Source organism: Micropterus dolomieu, linkage group LG08, assembly GCF_021292245.1.
Source record: "Micropterus dolomieu isolate WLL.071019.BEF.003 ecotype Adirondacks linkage group LG08, ASM2129224v1, whole genome shotgun sequence".
NCBI lineage: Eukaryota > Metazoa > Chordata > Actinopteri > Centrarchiformes > Centrarchidae > Micropterus > Micropterus dolomieu.
The window spans coordinates 18,624,829-18,645,148 of record NC_060157.1 but is presented as its reverse complement, the minus strand read 5'-3'; the positions used below and the strand labels follow the sequence as shown (position 1 = coordinate 18,645,148).

At 41.1% G+C, this 20,320-nt stretch overlaps 2 protein-coding genes across 2 annotated transcripts; one reads left to right on the top strand and one right to left on the bottom strand.

Annotated features, from left to right (window-relative positions):
- Window positions 1–528: 528 nt before the first annotated feature.
- On the top strand, window positions 529–3,828 carry ssr4 (signal sequence receptor, delta). Its single transcript, XM_046056295.1, has 6 exons — window positions 529–696; window positions 920–1,038; window positions 1,140–1,214; window positions 1,974–2,063; window positions 2,193–2,258; window positions 3,167–3,828. The coding sequence occupies exons 1-6, from the start codon at window positions 651–653 to the stop codon at window positions 3,269–3,271; spliced, it is 501 nt and encodes a 166-aa protein (XP_045912251.1). The 5' UTR covers window positions 529–650; the 3' UTR covers window positions 3,272–3,828.
- Window positions 3,829–7,683: 3,855 nt separating this feature from the next.
- avpr2aa (arginine vasopressin receptor 2a, duplicate a) lies at window positions 7,684–15,031 on the bottom strand. The gene is made up of 5 exons (XM_046056490.1): window positions 14,648–15,031; window positions 12,985–13,230; window positions 12,605–12,751; window positions 11,098–11,668; window positions 7,684–9,632 (listed from the first exon to the last, which is right to left on the bottom strand). The coding sequence occupies exons 1-5, from the start codon at window positions 15,029–15,031 to the stop codon at window positions 9,433–9,435; spliced, it is 1,548 nt and encodes a 515-aa protein (XP_045912446.1). The 3' UTR covers window positions 7,684–9,432.
- Between the last annotated feature and the right edge of the window lie 5,289 nt (window positions 15,032–20,320).

The window sequence follows — 20,320 nt, the reverse complement described above, 5'->3', positions numbered from 1 at the left end:
CTTTAATAAATCAAATTAGACTTTTGTCCTTATATGAACAGACATTCTTATAAACTGAGACTGAATGAAAACACATAGGCTATGGTCTGTTGTCCACCTTCTGGACAGGAATGAGAACCTGGAGGATGTAGAGTACAGAGTAGGCCTATGTGAAGGGTTTTGTTGCCCTTTGAACTGCTACTGTATTTAAAATACGGTGGATTCGAAAAGAAAAGTAGCATACAATGATGTAATTCTCATGTAAAGTAGGCTAAAAGTACCAATAAAGTATTCTTTATTACAGTAACTGTTACTTTCGTAATGTACTTAGTCACTCAGACCAAAAATTTGTTTAATATTTTAGGCAAATCAGGTGTGTTATAACCATAGGTTTATATAAGTAGTTCAAATTATTAAACATCGACATTTATCAGAAATTTTGATAAACCCAATGGCCATCTTCTGTTTTGACTCAGATGACGTGTCGACAGAGTAAGTTCCCAAAATGCCTTGCGGCGCAAGAGCCTACGTCATTCCTGCGCAGCCGCAGAGGCGTTGCAGCGGTGAGCTGAGGTGGACTTCTTCCATTGAGTCGGTGTGAAAGGAGCAGTGCAGTTCTCAGACCTCAGCAACAATACAAAACTTCCCAGACAAACCTCTTAGGCACCACAATGATTCGGATAGCCGTCTTCCTCGCTCTGCTGGTGGCCTGCTTGGGTAAGTCAGCGAGGTGGAGAGGGGTTAATTAGCTCTTAATGCTAACTTTAACCAGCCTTAGCTAGTAACTGTTAGCTAGTTCATCAGATCACTTCCATTTGTCATCTAAATTAGGTGGGATATGAGTCTTGGTGATATATGTATGAATTGATAATACTGTGCAGATGACGCATTGTTGTTACAAGATTTTGTCTAACCTCAGCTGTGCACTCTGTGATGACAGGGGAGAGCTGCACAGACCCAGTGATCACTCCGTCGGCCTACACCACCTCTGACGCCGTCATCTCCTCCGAGTCTGTCTTCATCGTTGAACTCAGCCTGGCCTGTGCCAACGGAGCACAGGTAACAGTCCACCTCTAAAACTTCCAACAGACAGTATGATTACAGTATATTGATGTTATGATGGTGATTGACTCGTCGATGATCATTTCTGTCCTCACCAGAGTGTGACTCTGTATGCTGATGTCAACGGAAGACAGTTCCCTGTGACTAGAGGCCAGGATGTTGGCAAGTACCAGGTATGGTAGTGGCTTCATGTTTATATGTACTGCTTAAGGCATTTACTCCCTCACTGTATTTTATTTGGTAGTGTTTATGATTAGTACACAAGATAGTGACACTGAAGAAGGTGGATCATATAGCCAGAATGGTTGGGAAATCTCAGTTCTCCTATTCTTATTCCTAACCACCCTGGACCTCTTACCCTTAACTACAAAAAATGCCCGGAGCTTGTCCTCAGATTAAGTCATTCCTAGGTGATTATAAGTCATAGGAGGTCTTTGACCAGTTGGTTCATTTGTCTAACTTAAAACTTAATAAAATAGCCTCAAGGGTTATTGTCACTCCACAGATGAACAATCTCTGAAAACCTAGAGCTTATCAATGAGCAAATTTATTGTAATGCCTGAGCCGTGATGTGATATTTGTCACTTGCCAATATTTGGCAATCTGACCAGACCATACTGCTACACACAGTGAATGGCCATTTGCGTGGAGGTGTAAAGGTAGGCAGGATTTGAACTTCTCTCGCAAGGTCTCTTTTTCACGTCACTTTTTGCCTGTACAAACAAGTGTAACACTGCGAATGGCTTTGACGAGAAACTGCCCAAAAGTGTGCACAGTTAGCCCTATTTCAACGATTCATCACATCTCACCGCTCACTATTACAGCAGGCTTTTCTCCTTCATTTTGAGCAATGCCCAGCCTTAATCCGTTCCTCAGCAGCCCTTAAACACACTACACAGCCGCTTTGATTGGCATGTGATTTCTTTCCTCAGGTGTCCTGGAGTCTTCCTCACAAACAGGCCAGCTCTGGAACATATCAGGTCAAATTCTTTGATGAGGAGTCCTACAGTTCACTGCGCAAGGTTCGTGTTTGATGCATAGTTGCTACGAGTGAGCTCTGCTTGTTTCGCATTGTGCTTTCTCTTTAAGGAAAGGTTGTTTAATTAGAATTCTGTGTGTGTGTGTGTGTGTGTGAATCTCCTTTGTCCCAGGCCCAGAGAAACAATGAAGATGTCAATGCCATTGAGCCTCTCTTCTCTGTCAACATTGACCACAGGGTGAGTCTCCTATAGACATCAGATTAAACCCATGAATACAGTCACTATCATGGTGCCATTAGCCTTGTAGAATTGTGTAAATTGGATTAAAGCAGCTAAAATCAATATTTTTATATTAACATTGAATCAAATGACGAGTATTATCAGTTCCTCTCAGCTATATATAAAGCCTTGTAGCATCTTTCAGTTCTTTGTTTTGGTTGAACAGATTTTACAAAATTAGTGAGTAGCTGGTGAACATAGTGAAGCATTTAGCAGACTTAGAACAGAACTAAAAAGGGAGTGAATGCTGGACTTGAATTCACTAGGCAGCTAGAAACGCAACTTCCAATAAATGCTAATGTTGCTCCGTATCTCCTGGATGTGAAAATTGGTAAGGTAGTAAGATGTCAGTGCTGTGTTTACAGCTGTTTTCCGCTTCCTTCAAGAGGACAAAAAATATCAGTTATTGCGTCGTTTTTGTAGGGTTCACTTCCTTAGTACTACAGGATTTCTATTGTATTTGACTGTGGAGACAAACCCTAGAGCTGTTCCACAGACTGTAAGCAAGGATCGAATAACTTATGTCAGCTGCCATTTTGATTTTATTGGTAGGGGATTCACAGCTGGAATCCCTCCATTCATGAAAAACACATTTTATGAAGCTCGCAAACGCTCAGTAATTCAGTTGTAGCTTAGTGAGACAAGGGTGGGTGTTTGCATTAAGAATAACATCATACTTTAAAGTGACAGATTAGTTCTTAGGTTCTTTAAGATATGAGGTCCAATCTGAGCATTCCCCGACATTGCTTTCAGCCTCAGAGTGTTCCTAGAAGCAGGTGGAAGTGGAATGTGTAGTTGGTCATCCTCATTTGTTGTCTTCCTCTGTAAACCTGTGATGATCTCTTTTCTTTTTCTTATCTCTAAAGGGTGCGTGGAATGGCCCATGGGTATCTACTGAGGTAGTGGCTGCCCTCATTGGTATCCTGGTTTACTACATGGCCTTCAGTGCTAAGAGCACCATTCAAGCATAAACATATTCACTATCACTTTTTAACCACTGGATTGTTAAAGACTGAATTCTGGTGGAGCTCGACCAATGATCCATCATCCAGTGTTGTGGCGAGCCAATAGGATTTTGCCGCTAGGTCTGCTTTGGACAAGGAGCAAGAGCAGCAGTCTTTGTGTTTTGTTTTATTCAGACTGTGTCTGAATGCCACCAGTCCTGTCAGTTTATAGAAAAATCTCTTCACAAGTTTGTCTTGTCAATATGGATGGAATTTTGTAATTTTTTTGATAAAACATCAATCCTGGACCACATGAATGAATAAATAAACAAAACAAATATAGATCATGTACTGTATTCGGTCCTGCTTAGAAGATGTTGCTACATCCCGACCAGATTATACTTTGTCCTTCTGTGTGGATACGCTGGCCAGAGTGGGATTTGTTCAGGTGTGCTGAACACCAACTGAGAGAGGTCAAGATCTCAATGCATATGAAATATCAATAATTTGACTGCACTGGCTGGCCTAAACAGGCCTAGTGTATTTGTCTCTTCCAGAAAAAATTAATAAATGGCTTGTTTTTCTTCCAGTGTGATGCGTTACTTCATGTGAGAGTCCAGTTACAGACCCCCTCTTTTATAAAATACTTTTTCTCCAAGACAGAATGGAGTCTGTTGTTCCATAGCAAGATATGTCAACTATGAAGTTTTCTTATGTCTGTCAAGGAGAGGCGTGAGTGCAGCTGATGTCCTGTTTTCCCTCGATGCACACCAACAGTAAACAATAAATCAGTAACAGGCACAGAGCTACCTTTGTTACCTTTCTAACTTGCTGTGGTGCAGTGCCACCAGTTGAACACACTGTGGCAGCTCTGTGCTGCTTTTTAAAGTCTTTGTTGGATCAAAAGTGAGGCCAGCTATTACCTCATGGACAGATTACACATGATTTTTACTGGTTCACGATCAGCTGTTGCTAATGTAATGCAACACATTGCATAATGTACTTTGTGCCCCTGTTCTGTTTTACATCCACTTAACTCTAGTTTGTCACATTTATAGGTACGTAGAGCAATTTCAAGCTTATGTGATCTAGTTTTGTAGATTTAAATTTAGCATGTCTATTTATGTAGCTGGCCTGAACCAGTGTTTGCACACACTGTAGGTACAGCACATAGTGTGCTGCTTTTCCTGTCTACAAGAACAGCACAACTGCAACTTCTCGCTGACTCCCATGCAACTGATGTAAACTTTGTGTATGGGTAACATGACCTGCACACATAAACACAGCACAGTGTACAGAGTCCACAAGAAGTTTCTCATATGTCTGCTTTTCTGTGTTGTCAGGACAAATACATGCGTGCTCTCTCATGGTGTAAGCACATCTCAACCTTTGTCTTCTGTCACCATGACAAGGAGAAAATAGAGACATCACAATGTGTTTATTTCAGAGAAGACATGAGCCAGAGAGAATCCAGATACTCCCTTATGGAGTCACCTATTAGGCTGTGGGAAGTGGGGGGCGGCTGGATGGAGGGATATAAATGGAATGGACAAACAAACAGGCAAAGAAGGCCGCTCACTTGCTGCTGACACAAGACTCCTTCCTCCTCTTTGTTGTGTGATTGAGGTTGAAGTCCATCCCACAGATCAGGGCAGATAATTGCGGATGTAGAATAAAATATTTTGAGATTGTTGTTTGAGAATGCATGCACTCACAGGAAGTCATGATTTATTCTTTCAATGGCGAATAGTTTATCTGTTAATTTTTGTTTATTCTTTATACAAATTACACAACGCATGGTTTTAATCTTGATATGCCCATTAACAGCAACATGTCACTTTGTTTTTAGAGACATACATGTGCTTGTTATTATAGGTTTATCATGATTGCTACATAAGACAACAATTTTTTTTTTTGAGAACTAGGAGTTACTGTAGAGGAATCTGGGTAGCCTATGTGTGTGAGTGCTGCGAGGCAGAGAAAAGCTGCTTTGACAGAGGTGTGTAAAACTCCGGGAGCAGACACTGATTGGTTTAGTGAGAATCAGCAATGTGGAAAGTGGCGTCACACACAAGTGATTCTCACATGAAGGCAAATTTTCTGTCTCTGCCAGAAGCATTGTTTTTAGTGCTCTTTCTTCACGCTTTCTGTGAAGCAGGACAAGGTCAACAACTGTGGGTTAACTCAATACTCAGAAAACAGACTGCATCTTTTCACACGGGCTTCCCCTCCCTTACATTACAATCACAGTTATTGTTCCATGTTTCATGGGTGTGTATGTACAGTGTGGCATGTTATATGTATAGCTGCTTTAACCACAACATATTGAATGGGTTTGGAGTGAATAAACTCCCAGTCAGTTCCAAGCTTTTGTGCTTTCCTCAGTGTTATCTCCCTCTTCCTGTCCTGTTTGGGCATCCTCTAATCCGCTTTGCTTGTCGATGCAGTTGCCAGTCAAGAACTAGCCATATATGGGGAAATGCCCTTTTCTCTCTCTCTTTCTCTCTCTCTCTCTCTCTCTCTCTCTCTCTCTCTCTCTCTCTCTCTCTCTCTGTAAATGTATTGTCTTTCATCTTATTAGACACCCCATCCACATTTCTCACTGAAAGGTCAACCACTGTAACTGAGTATTTTTCTTAATTTGCGTGCACTCGTCATAGGTGGCCAGGGAGCCATGAAAACCTGTCGGTTAAACAGGAGCAGACACATCACAACAAACCGTTTCTTTGCGCTTAAATCCTGTGAAAGCCTGTTGAATAAGCTTCCATACAATGGATTTAATCAGCCACTGCCCACATGCCTGTTTTACCTATGAAGAAAAAAATGACAGGGTCTTGTTGGGGTGTAAACACAACCACACTTTAAGTAATGAAAACAGGGTGGTGAGAGTGATAAAAGATTCCCCCTGGCTCTCAGCGGAATAACCCATTTTAAATCAGTAAATACATTACCTTCACTAAAGTATGAGGCAAGCATTTCTGTAGAATCGTAATTGCCACCAATAAAAATAAAAGTGTGGCTATATTTGGCAAAAATCCCACTGAAAACAGCTGTTGTTAAAAAAAAGCAATAGGTGCAGATACTTTTTATGTGAGAATAATGTCTTGCATAAAACAACTCCCAAAATAAACTCCCAGCTGCTTGGACAGATAGAATTTTTTTTTTTTAAATCACCAGGTTGAAAGCCGCGAAAGAGAGAAAAGTGAAACATAAAAAAATATTTTTGTGTTTTGAAAAGGCATTATAAATTGTCTGGTTCGTTTTTCTTTTGCTTCCTCTGTTTATAAATTATGATGTTCCAGTGCTCTTCGCTAACACAGACAGTGGTTTTGGTTGTGTAAGTTGTACGGCCAGAAATGCCTCCCGGTGTCTTGGAATGAGCTCAGTAGCAGCCTCAGCAGTCATCAGGTCTGCAGAGGGGTCTTGAGTTAAGCAATGCAGACACATTGCTCAGTTCACTAAAGCTCCTGGCTCCAGGTCTGATTTATGCAACTTTGGTCAAGACTGGGGGGCTTCTGTCATTATTCAGAGCCACTAGATGCACTCCTGGGCCGACACTTAATTGATTTGAAGAGGCGAGTTCACCTTTATCCTTGTCCCTGTGACAGCCATATAGAGGCCTCATTTATTTCCCTTACATCCCATTGCAGCCACAGACTGGCAGGAAGCTCTGCCCCACTGTAATGAAGAAGTGACCTTGAGTTTAGACATTAACCTCACTTCAGCTTGGAAACCACGAACATCAGGACATTCAACATACTGACACACACATGGCAGGACTGCAAAAAAAGCTGGGACCTAGACCTTCCCAATAGACCTAATAGATCTAACCTATTCTCTGAAAACAAGGGGGGGGGAGGGAGTGATCATGGCAGGTTGGATTATAGCTACTGTGAAGTCTTCTATCGTCAAGAAACAATAGTCACAGGGACAAAGTTGTGTTTTATTTTAGATCTGAAGTCTGGCTCTTTCAGCGGAGAAGAACTGTCCTCTGGCCTATTAACTTCCTGTCAGGAAGAGGAAAATACATGAACAACCCTGAGGGTTTGGGAGAAGTTCATCTATTTCCTGATATAACAAAGTGAGACACGGGACGTTGTTGCTGTAGCCTTTCATTTGGCAGAGAATCAAAGTGGAGGCTTGTGTCTGGGGAACAAATTCACAGTGGCGTGCTGAAAGCACAAACACCCTGGCCACACAGAGGAAAAGGTGAGGCTTCTACTTCGAACCAGACGAGTACTCCTGAGACACCTTGAAAGCGTCCAAGTATTGTCCTGCAGACTCGCATAACACTGCTTTCACATGAAAAAACGGGCGTGCTGGGTGATTAAAACGGCATTAAAAAAACATGCTAATGTTTTGGTGGAATGTCCAGTCTGAAATGAATAGTTTACAGTAACACATACAGTAAATTCTAATCTTATTTTGAACACACAAAAAACAGCTTATATAAACTTTTATTTAAAACATGTCATAACATTACCATTTTTACTCTGTCATGCAGTTGAGGGGCACAATACATTGCTCTTAATGCAGAGAAAATGTGATATGAAAACTGTACATGAACATAAGACAATAACAGGAAATTAAATATATGTATATATGTATATTTTCATTTATACAACAATAAATAAAATATTAAAAGAACGCATGGTGTGATATAACATTACCTATGATCCCTGCTCTGGTGGTTGCGCTGTCTAAGAAAAACATGGCGGTCATCATTCAAAGATTAATCCAGTGAGGGAGACCCCTCTTCATGTCTACTGATACTATAGGCACTTGGTAAGACTGGGATTATTTTCACTGAAGTTTTCTTCAACTGACATGCAGTCTAAATGATGTGCAGTAGTTTCTCTATACACGTAATATGTCTTGTCTGTTGAAGCTTTGTATTATCTCAACCATTAAGACCTGAATTGATTATATTGTCAAGCTATAAAAAAATCTTTGGTTTGACATCTTGTTTTCTACTAAATACGTCGGACCATTACAATTGTATGATTTACATTCAACGTTCATCTTACACAAAATCTAATGATATGTAATGTGCCTTACATTTTCAATAAATATACTTGACGTTGTTCATCACTGTACATGGAATGCTGTTGTTATTTATTTTCTTCCTGTCTTTTCCTTGATGTTAATGTTCTCATTTCATTCTTTCAGCATGACAGGAAGGTAATTTTGTGTACCTCACATGCTGTCTTTGTAAGAAATACAATCACATAATTGTGTCCCGGTTGGTTGCGGAAACCTGGATTACTCATTTGTATTCTTCCAGGACAATCATTCCTCTTGTCTGTGTTATTAAACCACGGTATTCCAGTTCCTTGTGGGGCAGTGTCTTGACTCTACTGCACCATCCTCATGAGTGAATCTCCATCCATCTTGCTAACAAATCACTATTGTTCTTTGGAACCAGATTCCTCTTGAGTGAATATGAATTCAGCCTCAAGCATTCATCCCTAATCCACTTTCTTTGATTTAACAAAGTTTGTTCACATTATTAGATTTTGACTGGAGCCTTCTCAGGTCCACTCCTGCAGCTGTAACATCCATGTCATCTCCTGTCTGTTCTCAGTCTAACAGCAGTCTTGCTCTCTCTTGCTGTCTGTATGTGTCTCTCTCTCTCTAATTCCCTGCTGCTTTGTTTTCTCTACACCCATAGCTTTGGCTGCTGCTTTGTAGATTAGGCGTGCCGTAAGTCCATCAGTACAGTGATCCATCCCTTGCATTCCTGTGGCTCTGCTCTGTCTGAGCAGGGCAAGGCTTTTTCTCATTTCTCATATTCAATCAATGCACAGGGTCAACCGCAGCTGAGGTGAATATCTCTTTACTTTCAAGGCCATTTTCCGTGCAAAAGCTGTCACTGACTGTCACTGTACAGTATATTCCACAGGGCCTTCATAAAATGGTGTTGACATCTTCAATGAAACCCTTCCTCACTGCTGCAGTGCAGTGGACAGGTGATTACAGATAGAGGTTCTGCTGACAGTACAGCTGTCCTTTGTTATTGGAAACATCTGGCAGAGGTCAGCGCTCTCCGTTCACATGTTGTGACACTGGAGGTGGTGGTGGCGGCGGAGTTGTGTGCAACAGCACGTCCTTGCAACGGGCTTGTGTGCACCCCTGCATGTCTTTTCAAACATGTCTCTGTGCATCTGTTTCTGCCTCATTTGCCTCTTTCAGTACAGACTGTCCTTGGTGGTGGAGGTGTGTGTGGTGGTGGAGTCGTCGGGCAGTGAGCCCCTACGACCAGGTCGTGACCGACAGTGCAGCAAGTTCTGTAGCTCTCTGGACACGCTGCTGGAGAAAGCTGTGTAGATCCACGGGTTGGTGCAGGAGTTCAGACTGGCCAGCAGCATCAGGATTGTGAATGCCACTCCTGCAGAGGACACACACACACATTAACAAGACAAGTGCATAAACATAGACAAATGTTACATACAGTGAGTACATATACACAAATAAAAATGTAAATTTTCACATGTACAGTTTGTGAGCTAAAATATTCTTCCAACTAGGGACAAATGATCACAGATCGCACATTGTTCTCTTCTCTCTTATGAAACAAACATCAATATGGACAACAATTATTCAGTTTGAATATAAACCATTCAGGATTTTTGTTTTAATTTTCCTCCGGAATAGCAACAGAACTGTAAATATCCAAGAGGGACAAAATCCAACATACTTCCCCTTCCAGTTTTTTTTTTACTGCTATTAATAAGTATTTTATGTAATAACTAAAACATGCTTATTACAAAGCGGCCAATTGAGGACAATAGATAATATAAGATAAGATGTGGTGTGTGGGTGTGTGTGTGTGTGTGTGTGTGTGTGTGTGTGTGTTCATGTTTTTATTTCTAGGTGGGGACTTGAACCTGAATGCCCACTAACTGATGGGGACTTGTGTCACCATGGGGACAAAAATCCCCACGGGTAGAGACTGCTTTTGAGGGCTAAGACTTGGGTTTTAGGATTCAGGTTACAATTGGGTTATGGTTAGGGTAATAGGCTAGGAAATACATTATGTCAATGATATGTCCCCATGGGAATAGAGGAACAAACGCTTGTGTGGGAGTGTTTGTGTGGAGCTGGAGTAAGGACTCATTCATATGTTTGCATAGTTGTATACACATGTGTGCTTGCATGCGTGTGTGTATGTGTGCAAGCTTACGTGCATTGCTGCGTGCGTCTGCTTGTGATTTTGAGCATGTGTGCGAGCTGCTGGCACGGATCATTGCTGATGAAATATCAACATCTGGCTGTGTTGCAAAATCAGCAGGGGATATAAACAGGTAATTTACTGGCCTCTGATATTTGTCGTCAGCTTCAGATCAGAGGACACCCGCTCAGCCACAACTTAAGGCTACACTAGCCTTGCTTGCTCCATCACCGGCTGCCAGTAAAGACATCAACAGATGAGGTTTGTGTGCCAAAATGTACAGTGGCCAGAGATGTCATCCAGGGGTTTCTGATTGTTGGTCAAAACAAATGTTGTTTTTGACCTTGTATTTCACTAACTGTTACCACATCTGAGCTGCAGTTAGGTTACCTTGGAATAATGAGTGATATCATGTTCAGACTTGATGAGCTGGACAACAGTATTGATCAGAAGTAGGTGTTAGAAACCAGATCCGATTGTTTTGTTTTTGGTTGCCTGTAGTGCAAAACAGATTTAGGGCAATTAAAATGGATAAACTGGGCTAAGGATGATCAATCCATCTGAAGAAAACAACTTAAGTGATTCACTGGCAATGATTATTACCCAGTGTCTGTTGTTGTTGCTTTTTGAGGGTGAATTGCAGGTGAATCGTGAATAAGCATAAATCATGTATCTGACTGACCATGGTCTGGAGGGTTGGGGTCCCAGGCCGCCCAAAGCTGGACGATGAAGAAAGGTGACCAGCAGATAGTATAGACCAGCACGATGACCAGGGTCATTCTCACTGTCTTGGACATGGCCTTAGTGATGCTTGGAGGCGGAATGGTTGGAGGGTGAGGGGGGGCATAGTCAAGGGAGCAGGGGGGTGAGCCTGAGGCCAGCTCGTAGGACGTGTAGGACTCCTGGCAATCTGAGCCGCTCAGTGTTTGCTGTTGTGTTGGCGATGTTGTTGTCACATGTTCACCGCGGCAGCTATTGTAGTGAATAGCGGATGATACATAGTTGTAACACTCGCCTACTTGGTTGTTATGGGTGTTATTGTGAGGGTTGTTATTCACACCCTTTAAGAGCTGTCCTCCTCTCCCGTCCCTGCCCCCTCCTCCAGACGCCCTCCTCCCCCTCTCCCTGGCCCGCTCTTCCTCCTTCTTAAAAGGCTGGAAGCGGAAGAAGATTTCATTCTTCTTCAACTCAGCCATCACCATCCTCTCTGACTTCAGGTAAATGTTATTGTGAATCTCTCGGAAGATTCTTATCTGAAAAATAAGGATATTTTCAAGAATTAGCACAGTGTGCTGTGGGTAGCAGTGTAACAACACACTCCACCATTCAAAGACCCATGAATTAAGTTTTACGACTGGCATACACAAGATGCAGATGCTTGTCTTTGCTCTTTGCAGACAATCTTGTTTGCATTTCTGCTTGAACTGTGACAGGAAATTTAAAACGAAACAAAATTTCTGACATTTTTATGCAATTCCTAAACTCTGTTTCAATCAGAAAAGCAACCATAAAAAAAAACCTTTTTTTTTTTTAAATCAAGTAATAATAAGTGATTCATACTTTGTAGCCACTTTATTATTTTTTAAACCGATTTTAAGTTTGTTACCGCCAACCATTGCTCCTCTGCCTTTTTTTAACATTTAAAAATAGTTTTATAAGAGCACAAATTTAGACACTGATATTTAGTTGAGTCAAACTTCCTTCTGCAGAAACTACATCATACTTAGAAGAAGTGTCTAAAGAGGCCTCTCAATTTGAAATCCGATAATGAAAAAAGGTCAGGGATTCTATGTTTGGCTGAGATCTAGTACATTCCACTTCCTGGCAGGAGGTTCTCAGAGTGGGCAGATTTTCTGTGCAGACGCTACAGCAGTGGTCCTCCAAGTGCTGTGTTAATTAGGGGAAATAACTGGACCCTGGAAATATCTTTCCCTAAATAGAGCAGTAGGGCTGATGGGAGACAGCCCAGAATGCCTATCCACTATGGGATGCTACATAATACCAACCACAGTCCTCCAAAGAGTACTGAACAATGCATGCCAAATGCGCCCTCCATGAAAACAAAACACAATTTCATTCATGCCATACGCTTCAGCATTGGATAATGTTGCCCACAGCAGGTAATCCTAGACAATGGTCTTTGTGGATGGTGTAGAGATTGCGACTCCAGCCAGTACAACCAGTATTACCTGACAGATGGTAATAATGAGGGCAGGCAGGAGGAAGACAGCCACAGTCATCCAGGTGACGTAGGCCTTCAGCCCCCACGGCTCAGCAAAGTGACCCCAGCATTCGTACTCTCCAGGAGCCACTTCTGAGCGAGAGAAGATGAACACCTGACCAGACCGAACAAAAGAAGGGTGGTTAGCACACCCATAGACATGACTGTCAGTTTCCTCTTCAGTTTGCTGAACCGCAGTGACCTCATTGGGCTAAAAATAGGCCAACCTACTGAATTCTACTGTAGAAATCAGGGTGTGAATACCCGCTGAGCTCTCATTTCCTATTTCGCCATGTGTTTTTGTCTGTGTGTGAGGTTGTGTTTGCATGTGTGTTCGCCCCTCCCTACCTGTGGTATGCTGAGGAATAGTGCCAAGCCCCAGGCCACCATGACAGGGGTGTTCCAGCGGGACATTGCTCCACCACGGTAGGCCTGCAATGGGCAGCAGATGGCATGGTGCCGGTCTACTGTCATGGCAACTATCATGTAAGAAGAAGCAAACATGCCCACAATCTGCAAGTACTTGATGGACCGGCAGAGCAAGTCAGGCCCCTGAAACTTCTCTGTGATATCCCATATTAGTTGGGGAAGAACCTGGACACAGATAAAAAAAAACAGTCAATGTATTTATATAACAGTGGCTCCTAGCAGATTGGAGCATTCTTTCTAGTTTGGCCCTTAGAAATGTAGAAGAGAAACACTAAAGGACAAGTCTGGGGATATTCTATATTTTCTCATTGTCAACAAAGAAAATATAAAGCCCAAAACCATCAATGAATTGATCAGGCTAAGAAGTATATATAGCTTATCTCTCTATTGTACCATTGTTGTCCAAATTTTCATCAACATTAAAGAGCCAGGCCATTGCACACTGCATGACATGTTCCTTAATTACCATGAATATGGCCGTTGCAGTTTATTTTGACTTAGGCACACATACACTTTCCTGCAGCTGCTCCGCAGAAAATCATAATAATAATAATAATAATAGTAATAATACATCATAATTTTTACTCTTGTTTGAGCAATGTGCCCAGGAAATCACAGTCGGTTAAATGATAAAAGTAAATGTTTGTGAGTAATGTTGAAAGATTTACATCTTTACCAGGAACTTAAGGGCTTTCTACAGATAGGATGGGAAGGTCACAAAGTATTGAGCGACTGACTAACACATTGTTGGATTTGGTCTTCTCATTGGATGTGTTGACAATGAGAAAAATATAAAATAACACCAGCCATGTTTAAAGGTCTTCTATTTTTTGCTATGGACAAGCCTTGCCACATACAAAGTGTAACTGAAACAGTGTAGCTGAAACACCTGTTGAATTTATTATCACTGAATCCAATGCCAGTTTTGTAGCTAAGCAGTCCAGACAGTATACCATCAATCACATTAATACTCTAAACCAAAGTTACAAAGTCAGCTACACAACCAAGTTCAGCTAACCATCTATGCAATTTGCACTATATGTCATCTTAAACACATGTTATTACCAACTTACTACCCACTAAAAGGCGAGTTGCTGCTACCTGAATTAATGCATGAATAATAAACAAATTGGAATAATGCAGCAAGAAGTAAAGTTTAAAAATAAATAATACATTTAGCCAGGCCATCTTTTACTTATGAGCATCAATGGAACTCAGTACCATGATCAACATTATCCCATCCTATTACTCATTTCAGGGTAATGTTGAGAAATGGCTTGTTTATGCTTTTAACACAATGTAATTATCAACAATTGTATATTGTATTAGTTTTATTATTTTAGGATCCCTAACAACATCAGGCAAAGGGAATGCCGATGAAAAGTAGCCTGTAGCTAACTCGAGTACATTTACATTTTGTTTGAATGTTGATCAATGTACAGTGTCCCATTTAACAATAATTTGGCAACATTTTTCACGTGATGAATGCTGCATTGCTGTTGTATGTGAAAGTTTGACTGTTATTCTGCCCACTCTCACACTAAACATTCCAGCAGTGATCTCAAGTAACTTGTGAACTAACCTGAAAGAAGGCCACCACCAGGTCAGCTACACACAGGTTGACCATGAACACGTGCATCGGAGCATTGTGCTTCCTCCTCCTCAGCAGCACCCACAGCACAAAGCTATTCCCCAGGGTGGTAAGAGCCAGCACCACCCCGAGCACTGCTATCTCTGCCCGGGCCAGGCCCAGGTCCCTAATCCTGGGCTGGGGCAGGGTGTGAGGCGTGGTGATGGAACCATTCTCAGGGAAGATCCCAAAGAAGGATCCCCCACTGTGAGAAGTATTGAGGGAGTTCAGCTCAGAGACAAACAGGGACGAGGAAGAGAAGTTGTTTCTTCCTGTGGCGACCAGAGAGGAGAGGGCTAACCCATCCCAGTCCGTTTCCACACTGATGCTTTCCATTCCTGAAAGACAAACAAACTGTTTGCGGGAAAGCCAATAAAATCTGTTGTTGTTTCTGGTTTGTTTAAACGATGCTCTGCGCAAAATGGTCACCAGGAGTCAAACTGGTGCAAGATCATGAGACTGTCTATGCTCAGATTTTAACCAAGAGCACATTTTTATCAACAAACAATTTACTTGTTCTTTGTGACAATATTAGCATCATGTCTGGCCTCTTTATTTAATTTCCTCTTATTGCCCTCAAATTTGTCAGCTGAGTAATTTTGCTCTTTTTCCTTATCGCACCGCTGAGAATCAAAAACCAAAACACTTGGGTCTTTTATTTAAGACACATGTTGATGCAGAGATTAATCACAGGGGCTCTTTGTTTTTGGTGCATCTGTTCATTTTCACAATACACAAAAATAGCTTATTTTGTGTAATTTTATTAAATTTGACCTAAAGTTATGAAAGACTGTACCAATCGTGCTGCCATGTGAATGTTGTGTTTTTGGGCTCCAATTTTTTAATAAGTCTTCAGCATGTCTGTTTGTCCAGCTCTCAAAGCTTCCAGTTCTGTTTGACGCAAGTCCAGCAAGGTTTATTTTCTTTTTCATATTTTCTCAAGGTTGATTTGACAGCTTTCCCCTCTCTCCCACCCCTCTTATTCCTTCACCTCCGCTCTCATAATCGCTCTCATCCCATGCTTACCCCCATACATTCCTGTTCCCCCCTGTTTTTGTTCCCCCCTCTAACTTTTATTCATACACCCGGGCATTTTTTTTTCTCTTCCCCCAGTCACACTCTCTCTTGATCTCAATAAATTTCATGTTTATTTTCCTTTGCTTTAAATAAATGGCTCAAAAGAACAGAAAGTTGACAGGAATGAGATGACAATTTAAGAAACAGAGTCGTGAGATGCAGGGGGCAGCCTTGGTCAAATAAACTGCACGTAGAAGAATGTCTGGGATGAAAAATGAAGGAAGATGGAATAAGAGTGATGAAGGCAGTGTGGACAAAGGTCTAGAAAAGAACAAAAACAGCCCAGAAAAGGTCAAATAAGAGATTTGGGAAAAGGGGATGATAAGATAAGAAAACAGTGGGTGGCCAAATATATAGCTCTAAAGAGGGCTATGTCCTGTTACTTGTCACAGTGTGTGTTGACTGATAGCATTTAGTATTATTTTGACTAATGTGCAAGGAGTGGTTAGGTGGACATTCCACTTCTAAAAATTGGAGGAAAACTACGGTGACAGTGTAGTCCAATTAAGTGTGACTAAGAAGACATTAAGTGTTGTTCTCACTACTCCACTGAGACCTAATGGCCAATTTGTTTGTAATACCGGACTCACTGCTGAGCAGGGGTGTTTTTAGGATCTTGAAACATTGGGGGCTTAGCCCAGCCCATAAAACTTCATATCTTCACATAATAATTGACCCTCCACCAAGCAGTAAAGCAACAGTAAACATCCTCCACTTATACGGCACAACAAAAACTCACAACAACACTGTTAACTGTGTCATGTCTGCTAAATTGTAATGTGACGTGTGTAAATCAAATTATATAACAACAAAACTCCGACAGTATGAAGCGGGGGGTCTTTTGAGTGTTAAACACTTAATTTCCTGCATTCTGGTGTTTTTCTGCACCAATTTCTGCCTTTTCTTCATCAATTTATTGTGGACATTATTTATGTAAAGCGACACACAAAATTCAGGTAGCCCGCAGGGGGCTGTATCTTTGTTTCACTGTTGCTTTTAAATGACTTGAAGGCTGGCAATTCTGCCTTCAGATGTTATGACTGATTACTCGTTTGATTGTCCTTGTTGCTGAATTGTGGTGAATATTTAAGAACATTTTGATATTTTATGACCTTGTAAATAAAAAAAAAAATAAAAAAATGTATTCCCACCTTAAATTGTTCTACCACCTGCCTTGGCCAGGACACTCTTGGAAAAATAGTTTTTCTGGTTTAATAAAGGTGTAATAAAACAATTCAAAATCTAAAATTGTAATAGAATATAATGCAGAGCAGCTTTCAGCTTTCAGATATGTTTCTCCTGTAGATCGACTTTTAATATCATCACTGCTGAATCAACACACATGCAGGCGTGAGTTTTAATTCAGTTATAAACTCCGGGACTTTATAGCTCCTGTGTTTCAGCAGGTTTTCTGCTCATATTCAAAGTTCTGCACATTCAGAATCTAACTGGGTTCTCTGACGTTTCCAGAATAAAGGATATTTTCAGAGGTCAAACAGGATAAATCATCATAAACTTTGAAATCAATCCGCGGTCCACCTGCGGATTGTGGAAGGGATCCATACTACAGATTCTGCAACCCATTACACCACTACTATCCATGGTAGTGTGGGGATTTAATTCTTGCATGTTTTGTTGTGCAGGATCACAACCCTATGTGTCCACATGAGGAAAGGTCAAGATAGGCTATCAGAGTAAAAATGTCTAGACTAGGCAACTTGATGAGTTTATTTTTTTAAGTAGCCCATTAAAATATTCCTGCAAATGCAGTGAATAAGCTGATTATCTGTAATTTAGCTATTTCTACAATTATTTTCCTTTTTAAATCTCCATGAAGGTGTTGATAAGATCACTTTAAAATATCACTTTTGCTGCCCACCAACGTTTGTTACCTGTGCCTTTTATTATGGAGATGTAGCCAACCAAACTGCTTGCACAGGTTGCCAATACAATGTGATTATTCCTGAAGTATCTAAATAATCTTCACAATGCAAAGAATTATTGTGGCAGTAACACCAGAGCAGCTCGTTGTTGAAGCAGGTAAACCTACATACAGAGGAAGCTGTGCGAAAAATAAATGTGAGTGACATTCTGTTTATGGAGTCACCGTCAGACATTGCTATAAAACAAATAGATACCGATGTGTGAAGAAAAGAAACAGGCTAATGTCCACAGGACACTTTTAATATATCTCAGTCAATGCAGTGATCATCTGACATAGATCTTACAGTGTGTAGTCTTCATTTGCTATGCAGAGACTAAAGACACTTTTAATACGCCGTTAATGGAAAGTGAAAGTTTTTCACTTGACGACTTGTGAAAGAGCGACACAGCCTGCAGTGCCATGGTGTGCGTTCACTGGATTTCAGTTGTATTAGTAGAACAATAAAGCCTTAAACTGAAAAGATATTTGCCTGATTTTCGAAATGTTTGCATCTGCCCAGCTCTGTGACTGTGACAAGCGCCCGACCAGCGCTTTACTGCGCGCACAGCCTGGATCACAGCTCATTTCAGTTAATGAAGCAAAATTCATATTACAGACTGGTTAAGTTATAAAAGGTATGAATGGAAAATGTAGCAAAATTAAAAGTACATTAGATGTACCCACCCCTGCTGCAGACATCATCACTGCTGCCTTCAGCTAGAAGTAACAGCAGCACAAAAGAAATAATATTAATATGTAATATTGAGGCACTTTGCTGCACTGGCCTCCAGCAACTTTTTTCCCCTCCCTCAACATTTCTACAGGCTACATTTTGTCCGCGACTGATGTGGAGTGTGTGAGTGATTGACTGGTCACTTAGTAAACCGCCTCCTATATGAGCCAGCCCCGAAACCGCCTGAGCCAGAAATGCAATGCGAAATAAAACTTTACATTAGGAAAGAGGGGGGGACAAAACATAGATTTTGAAATGAAACATGTATAATGCCTCCTCTGCCTATCAGGTGATTAACCTCACCACAAATCCAAGTTAATTTCAGCATACGTAATGTTAGTTAATCGAGTAAAGTAAAATTTTCGGCTTTTTGTTGTTTGTTTTTTAAAAATCCTTCTGAGAGCCAGGGCTTTTCAAAAAACATCCGGGGCTATAGCCCCGAATGCCCAGGGCTGACAACGCCGCTGCTGCTGAGTGTGTGAGATAACACAGCTGAACATATTGTCAAGCGTTACATGCTGGCTTTGCCAGAGGAATGTGCTCAGATGAATGCATGACAAGCCAGGCCAGCTGGACCTCTCCACCCAGCACGAAGGTAGGGACATGAGTCAAAGGAAGAGAATCCAAGTGGAACCATTTCTCTTAAGTCAAACGACGAGTCTTTGGTTTGAGTGAATCACCTGCGTCCCCATCAGGTGAACTCAACGCTGCTATAAATGGCTAAACCAAGTCAAACTTTAATTACCTTCCTCTAACTCTGCTTTGGAATTCTACTCAAATATCGACCCTCTCCAAAGGTCTTTTGGATCAAAGCTAGTTGAGTACTTTCTTATTATCTGTTTATTATGTTTTCCTTTTCAAGTAATTTTTTTAAATTAGGGGTTTAGACAAGACCTTTTTTATCAGGGAATATCCAGGCCTCTCTTTGTCAGGACCTGAGGAGCCTTGTACCCCTCTCTGTAATTACAGTATCATTGATGAGAGGATTCTTTGCAGTGCTGTGGTCCTTTATACCTCCATACAATCCCATTATGCATATTTGCCCATGTGACTAATTTCTGATGTGAAATCCCTTTTTCAAGTATGCTTTTTCAAGAAAAGGTGTAATGACAAAGGAACCACACAGTATTACAGTAATACCAAAATAATTTCCCCAAATAGTACTCAATAAAATGAAATAAAAGGGTAAATAGTTGGTATGAAGACCCTTCTTTAATGGTGTCAAGACTTATGTGTTGATCATAGTATATGGGAACACATGTGAGGCATTTCCTTCTGAACTGATTCACAGAGGATTTCTTCATCTCTAAGTCTTGTTCTGATCAATTCTGGATTTGCCCTTGTTTTCCTGAACTCCTGAAGGACACAAGTATTTTCTGCAAATATGCTCATGTCTCATTTGCATGGCTTGTGCATCCAAGAAATCAAGATGGATTGTCTTCAAATTGCTCAATGGCTCCACTACAGGAGACCCATGCATAGCTCAAAAGTTTGGCACTGATGATCTCTGTCCTCAGAGGAAATTCCCTAAATTTAACATAGAAAAGGTAAACATTGCCCGCAGAAGTGCTGGAGGTAATTTTATGTATTCCGTTACATACCCCTGTCTCTGAAAATGTATTCTGCTTTGCTCTCTTTAATAACACAAGCACAGCATTCCTATCTGTCTGATCGACTTAATGTTAAGCACAAATTATTCCATCTCTCTGTGCTGGATGGACTGTAGACACAGCTTTTAGTAGTTAATGCAGTATGTTGCTTCCTCCCTTTACTTCACTATGATTAATGATGGAGCCTCCCTTGCTTTACTCTCCAGATGCAAACTGGTGTGCACATATTTTCATGTCCTCTCCATCCTATACCGCTTTCCTGCACACAAGTCTACAGTGCC